At 38.4% G+C, this 7,751-nt stretch overlaps 2 protein-coding genes across 2 annotated transcripts; one reads left to right on the top strand and one right to left on the bottom strand.

Moving 5' to 3' along the window:
• Nucleotides 1-511: 511 nt before the first annotated feature.
• LOC143576868 (uncharacterized) lies at nt 512-1,145 on the bottom strand. The gene is made up of 2 exons (XM_077060869.1): nt 918-1,145; nt 512-829 (listed from the first exon to the last, which is right to left on the bottom strand). Exons 1-2 carry the CDS (start codon nt 1,143-1,145, stop codon nt 512-514), a joined length of 546 nt encoding a protein of 181 aa, XP_076916984.1.
• A 3,898-nt stretch (nt 1,146-5,043) lies between these two features.
• On the top strand, nt 5,044-5,776 carry LOC143576867 (uncharacterized). The gene is made up of 2 exons (XM_077060868.1): nt 5,044-5,202; nt 5,315-5,776. Exons 1-2 carry the CDS (start codon nt 5,044-5,046, stop codon nt 5,774-5,776), a joined length of 621 nt encoding a protein of 206 aa, XP_076916983.1.
• Nucleotides 5,777-7,751: the final 1,975 nt, after the last annotated feature.

The raw sequence follows: 7,751 nt of genomic DNA, 5'->3' as shown, positions 1-7,751 counted from the left end.
GAAAACATGGTGACAATATAATAAAGAACGGGAAATCAGGATGATAAAACTCGTAATCTTCACTCGCGAACGTATATTTCTTCACCGGTGTTATTTTGCCTTCAAAACCACCAAGAAACTCAAATAATAGCTCTCGTATACTCCAAATTCGTCTAGTGGCAGCAGGGTATTGTTCAGGTTAAGATCAGGGATGTTTTTATACTAAAACAGGGCCAACGCTGAACAAAAACGAAAAAAAAATATTGATCAGGTACATCTAGGCGTTGCATGGTAACGGGGTGGCATAAGGACCATCCGGTGAGATTAGAAGGAAACTCACCCTGTCATCTTAAAGCATATTAACGTTCTTACCTTCTAAATATGGTTTGAAGCGATGTCCATTCACAACTTGTTTAACTTGATTATGCATGTCTTCAATCTGAACATCACCAAACCTCCCTACTCTTTTGATGACATAAGGACCCATCCACTTGCTTTTGAGCTTCATGAGAAACGATTTGAGTCTTGAGTTTTAAAGCCTCACCTTTTGCCCAACTACAAATATTCTCTTCCTTATCTTAGCATCATGCACCCTTTTTAGTTTTTCTTTATAAGCTGAGGCATATTCATACGCTTCATCCCGGATTTCCTCTAATTCTCTCAACTTCAATTTCCTCAACTCGTCGGCTTCATTATAATCCATATTCACATTCTTAATTGCCCATAATGCCCGATGACCCAACTCCAGTAGCAAATGACAACCCTTTCCATACACCAACCGATAAGGAGTGGTACCAATTGGTGTCTTGTAGGCAGTGCGATATGCCCACAATGCATTATCCAACTTAACCTACCAATCTTTCATATCGACCCGAACCGTCTTTATTAAAATTTCCTTAATTTATCGATTGATAAGGCGTTGCAATTCAGTGATTGACACTGTAACGTTTTAACAACTTGCCAAACGTGAAGTTCTTGAAATGCGATCCACCAGCACTTATAATTACTCTTGGAATTCCAAATCTTGAGATATTGTTGGATTGTACAAACTTACACACCACAGAATGATCATTTGTTCCTGTTGCAACCGCTTCAACCCACTTTGATACATAATCGAACACAACAAGAATGTATAAATATCCATACGAGTTCGGAAACGGGCCCATGAAGTTTGTGCCCCAAACATCAAAAATGTCAACCACCAAGATGGGGTGTAAAGGCATGTCTGTAACATCCTGGTTTTGATAAGATTTATAAAATAAGTTTCGTTTATTTAATAGTGTGTCGTTATCAATTTAAATAAATAAACTAATAGAAGGTGGGCTTGGACTTTAGAAGATGAAATAAGAAAATGGAATGGGCCTTAGGTCTATGGGCTTAAGGGAGTATAAATACCCCTTAAACCCTAAACCTTTCCATTTTTATCTATCTCTACACCATAGCCTACACCATCAAAAACACACACTAACACTATCCTAAAACCCGAACCAAGATCCGAAGGCGAAAACCCGAGCTTGTTGGTGTTGGAACGTCGTGACAAGCCAAACCGTGTTCGTAATCGACTCGTTTAAGGTACATTTATAATTAGAAATCGTTTATTTAGGTCCAGATTCATTTAGATAATCTTAGATCTGTATACATATGGTAAAAACGAACCAAACGTGATGATTCTTGCTGAAAACCATTAATATTAATAGGTTAATTGCTAACCTAAAGAACCCGTAACATATATGCCTAAATCGCAGCCCATAAACATGAATATTTGGACGAACAAAGGGTTAGGGTTTGTAGGCGTTGTAATTCCGAATCCATTGATACCTAAATCATGTTATTTGGTTAAGAAACGAAGGTTTAATTGCAGATCTAAGATATGTTGACTACATGGTGTTCTTGATGATTTTGACTTTGACCTCTGAGTCAAAGTCTAGATAAGATTGGTGTAACTCGTTAGGAGAAGGTAACGAATTAATTAACCCAATTCCGTTATGGCAAGATAACGAATTAGTTCACCAATTCGTTTTGTCCAAATAATGAATCAGTTTATCCAGTTCGTTATGATCAGATAACGAATCAAGTTATTCGTTACCCACCTAATTGGTTAGGATAACGAATTAGGCTAGCTAACTAGGATAACGAACCAGATAACGAATCAGGTGATTCATCACGCACCAATTCGCTATGTTAAGATAACGAACTAGACTAACGAATCAGATCACGAAAAGTAATGAATTAGTTAACGAATCAGGTCACGGAAGATAACGAATCAGTTAACCCCAGCCAGGGGCTCTGCCCCTTGTACCCCGCTAGGGGCTGCCACCCCTAGAACCACGCTGCCAAGGGCGCTGCCCCCGGACCCCCATTCGTTGAGGGTAATAATTGAACTAGAAAGACGATATGGGTAGTGATAGTTAATTGATACGTGTAATTGTTATACAGTTAGTCGTGCACAGCTTAAGAAAGGGATTACAATAAACGGTGAACGTAACTGCGTTCAGTTGAGTTTCTAGCCCCATTCCATGTTATGGTTTCAGGGCTGTGTGCATACTCGATGTGATTAGTTAATACACTTATCCTAAGTGATAAGTGTATGCCATATATGTATTATGTGAAACGTACAAATGATTTCTTGTCGGTATGTGAACGATCTTCGGATATTGCATGTACTGCCAGGTAATGGTTTGATGATATATATGTTGTAGATGAAGAATATATGATGTATGTATGTATGAAACTTACAATTATGTATATAGAAAAGTATGGTATGGAGGTATGGAAGAAAGGGTGACCGAACCCTAATAGTATCCGAGGATGGAGGGTACCGAACCACAATAATATCCGAGGATGGAGGGTACCGGACCCTAGTAATATCCGAGGATGAAGGGATACCGGACCCTAATAATATCCGAGGATGGAGGGTACCGGAACCTAATAATATCCGAGGTATGTAGGGTGAAATGCCCTTTAAAATGTATGGTTAGCTATAAATGTGTATAGACGAATGATGAACAGGATATGTATGTAATGCGTACTTTCGGGCACGTATATGTGTATGTAAAGTAAGTTTGTGATTAACTAGAACTCCCTCAGCGTAGCAGACTTTTAGTATGCACTCAGGTTAACAGATTGAGACAGCTGGTTTGAGATGGACACATCCTAGGATTGAAGAGGCTGGCATCTGAAGATTGTCATGATTTTGAATGTTATATTTATGTTATGTTTTAAAAGACAAATTTTGGGTATTTGTAACGAATGGTTGATGTTTTATATTATTCCGCGAAAGTTTTAATTAACTCTGATATTTAGAACCGCGTTTATGAGTAAATTCAACGTCAAAAGTGAGGCACCGGTAACGGGGCCTTACAATTTCATTCCTTTTTAATAAACCCCCCATTCTTTTTGACAATTTAAGCAATGTCGAGCATATTAATTAGCATCTTTAAAAGGTGTTGGCTAATAAAACCTGCATGTAAGTAGTTTATACCCCATTTTAGAGCCACTAAAATGGCGCCCACATGCCGTCGAATGAGCGTGTTTCAAAATCTATTGCACTTCATTCTTGGGTACACATCTTCTAAGAACTTTATCCGCTCCAACCTTGAAAAGGTCCGATTCATCCCAAATGTATTGCTTGACTTGGGCAATGAATTGTTGTCTCCGTTTCCGGACGCACCCGTCGCTAAAAAGTTAACATAATAAGCATACCACGATGCGGTTAAAACAACAAGTAATTGTTCATCCGGAAATCTTTCATTATTTCCACCGGATCATCAACATCTTTAAGTGGAATCCGAGACAAGTGATCCACCACTACGTTCTCACAACCTTTCTTGTCACGGATTTCAAGATCAAACTCTTGTAACAATAACACCCATGGAATCAAGCGCGGTTTTGCGTCTTTCTTTTCCATCAAATATCAAACCGCTCTATGATCCGAATACACCACAACTTTACTTCCCAAAATATCCCAACGGAACTTATCTAAGGAATACACCACCACAAGCAATTCCTTTTCGGTAGTGGTGTAATTCAATTGTGCCTCGGATAAGGTTTTGCTCGCATAATAAATTACCACTGGCTTTTTATCCATTCTTTGACACTATACCACTCCAACCGTGCTATCATTAGCATCACCCATAATTTCGAAAGGATTTGACCAATCCGGTGATTGCAAAATGGGTGCTTGCACTAACTTTTCCTTCAAACTGGTAAAAGCTTGCAAACATTCATTAGTATATTAAAAGGGGACATCCTTCAATAAGAGATTACGTAAAGGTTTTGAAATTGCACTAAAACCATTAATGAATCTCATATAAAAACCGACATGTCCCAAAAATGATCTCACCCCTTTGACATTTTCCGGGGGTGGCAAGGATGAAATTACTTTTATTTTTTGCTTGATCAACTTCCATTCCCTGACTTGAAACCACATTACCCAACACAATGCCCTCTTGCACCATGAAATGACTTTTCTCCCAACTTAACCAAGTTTTTGTCAACACATCATTTTAAAACTTTTTATAAATCATTGAGACACGACTCTAAAGTTGAGCCAAAAATGGAAAGGTCATCCATAAAAACCTCACGTGAATCCCCGACCATATCTAAAAAAAATACTCATTATACATCTTTGAAAAGTGACCGAGGCATTACGCAATCCAAATGGCATCCATCTAAAGGCAACAGTACCATACGGACAAGTGAAAGTGGTTTTGTGTTGGTCATCCGGGTGGATTGCGATTTGATTATACCCCGAATACCCATACAAAAAAAATAATATTTTGGACCAGAAAGATTTTCAATTATTTGGTCAATAAACGGTATCGAAAAATGGTCTTTTGAGGTGGCGGAATTTAATTGCACACTCGCCACCTCGTTACCGGTCGGCTGGCAATTTGTTCAACATTATCATCTTCTATTACCTGGATGCCGATCCACTTTATCAATTTGACAGGTAGTGCCCAAGAAAGTCGGCATCCATGTTGGAGCGGATCAAGTTCTTAGAAGATGTGTACCCAAGAATGAAGTTCAATAGATTTTGAAACACGCTCATTCGGCACAAACCTCATGGGCCCGTTTCCGAACTCGTATGGATATTTATACATTCTTGTTGCGGTCGATTATGCATCAAAGTGGGTTGAAGCGGTTGCAACAGGAACTAATGATCACTCTGTGGTGTGTAAGTTTGTACAATCCAACAATATCTCAAGATTTGGAGTTCCAAGAGTAATTATAAGTGATGGTGGATCGCATTTCAAGAACTTCACGTTTGGCAAGTTGATAAAACGTTACAGTGTCAATCACCGAATTGCAACGCCTTACTAATCGATAAATTAAGGCAATTTTAAAAAAGACTGTTCGGGTCGATAGGAAAGATTGGTCGGGTAAGTTGGATGACGCATCGTGGGCATATCGCACCGCCTACAAGACACCAATTGGTACCACTCCTTATCGGTTGGTGTACGGAAAGGGTTGTCATTTGCTAATGGAGTTGGGTCATCGGGCATTATGGGCAATTAAGAACGTGAATATGGATTATAATGAAGCCGGTGAGTTAAGGAAATTAAAGTTGAGCGAATTAGAGGAAATTCGGGATGAAGCGTATGAATATGCCTCAGCTTATAAAGAAAAACTAAAAAGGGTGCATGATGCTAAGATAAGGAAGAGAACATTTGTAGTTGGGCAAAAGGTGTGGCTTTACAAATCAAGACTCAAATTGTTTCCCATGAAGCTCAAAAGCAAGTGGATGGGTCCTTATGCCATCAAAAGAGTAGGGAGGTTTGGTGATGTTTCAGATTGAGGACAGGCAAAATCAAGTTAAACAAGTTATGAATAGACATCCCTTCAAACCATATTTAGAAGGGAAGAACGTTAATATGCTTTAAGATGACAAAGTGAGTTTCCTTCTAAGCTCACCGGAATCCCACTACGTAAAGGCCCAGGTTTGTTGTATAGTTTAGTTTAGTTTTTGTTCAAATTTGGTTTTAAAAAATTACCTTTCTCTCTTTACAGTATGTCCGACTCAAGTGTGGGGAAACTCTTATGAATTTCTTTACCGTGTCGGGGACTACTCGGATTTTTCATGGGGGGGGTAGGGTAATTTTTGTTTTTTGTAGGTAATTTTTAGTTTTATCTAATGTTTGTAAAAAAAATAGGTTTGACCGTGGACCACGGTCCAGACGGTAGCCCACGGTCTACTTGGACGTGGACTACGGTGGCAAAACACACCACGGTACGGTGTGTTCTGCCCAGTTTGATGTAACTTGACAATGGCCCAAGGTGGGAACCGTGGACCAAGGTTAGGACCTGATTGTCTGATGCATACAAGTGGACCGTGGACCACGTTGTCCATCATGGCCCATGGTGTGGTCAAGTGCAGCAGGTTTGGGCTACCTTTGTTAAGGGGTTGTTTGGCATACATCTGAATGAGTAAGTGCTGAATGGGTAAGAGGTCTGAATGAGTAAGATGATCTAAACCAATAAGAGCTGTATGAAATGTATCTGTTTGTTCAGACATCTGAATAACTGTTCAAAATTACTATTTTACCCCTTTCCGTAAATTTTCTATTAATTTCATTCAAAAAATCTAAAGATATTAAACAAACTGGATTTATATTCATTAAAGAAAAAAATTACAAGTATTTAAACAAAAAACTATAATTTAAAATCTGTAACCATTATATATTTAGAACTTAAAATATTTAGAAATTAACTATTTATTGTATATATTAAAAACAAATCTCAACATCGATTTTATTGTATAACTCCATTTTTCAACCAGCAAACTCAACAGCCCTCAAATCTCATTTTTTCAACCACCTACTCCAACAGCCAAAATCAAATCTCAACATCGCCGACGCCTAAACCGTATCCGGATCTCCACCGGAGAACCTCCATCTCCATGTCTCCACACGTTTATTAATCTTCAAGTTTGTCTCTACGTTCTACGATCGCCGACACCGGCACCGGATCTCAACTGCCGACACCGGCACCGGATCTACACCACCGACATCGGTACCGGATCAACACAGGAGAACCTCCAAGTTTGTCTCTATGTTCACGATCCTAATAGTATCCGGTATGAATCAATTAAAATTATGGAACACCAATTTCTTGATTGAAATCGCTATTTGGTACTGGGTTCCAGATCGAAATTCGTTATGTGACTATGGGATGAACTATGGAGGGTAATTTGGTCTATTTCCATTCAGATTCCATTACATGCTGAACCATTCAGAGGAAAAACATCTGACCGAATCAGACCCAAGGTTTGAACCAAACGCTCTGAATCTGAGCGATTAAGACATTTACCTCTTATTGATTCAGATTCAGACTCTACCAAACAGCCCCTAAGAAAAATAAAAGTTTATTTTAACACATTCTCAGCCAAAAATTACAACCACTTCCATATTTTACCTTTACTTCTCCTTCATCACTTTCTCTTCAAACCTTAACCTCTGTCACCATAACTTTCTCAAACAATCATCAAACTCTAAAATTCTTAACCATATTTTGAGTAGATTTTTGTGAGGATTAACAATATCAAGTCTATTTCCACTAATTTCTAAGTCTTAATCCGATTTTTTAGAATCTGGGTGCCGAATTTCTTAATAAATTTTGGGGATTTTATCCTTTTGTGAAGAAAGTAGTAGTTTATCATCCTATTCAACAACCAAGGTATGTTCTTTTTCAATTATATGTATACATTGAAAAAATTGTTAAGGTAGAATTGATTTGAACTATACCCACATGCTTGTTTGGTTAATTAGTGTAAT

Source organism: Bidens hawaiensis, unplaced genomic scaffold (genome assembly GCF_021521415.1).
Source record: "Bidens hawaiensis isolate Kalapana, Puna unplaced genomic scaffold, B.hawaiensis_p1.1 tig00028325_1, whole genome shotgun sequence".
In the NCBI taxonomy this organism is placed as follows: domain Eukaryota; kingdom Viridiplantae; phylum Streptophyta; class Magnoliopsida; order Asterales; family Asteraceae; genus Bidens; species Bidens hawaiensis.
The sequence above is the reverse complement of the archived record's forward strand: the minus strand, read 5'-3'. Positions and strand labels throughout refer to the sequence as shown.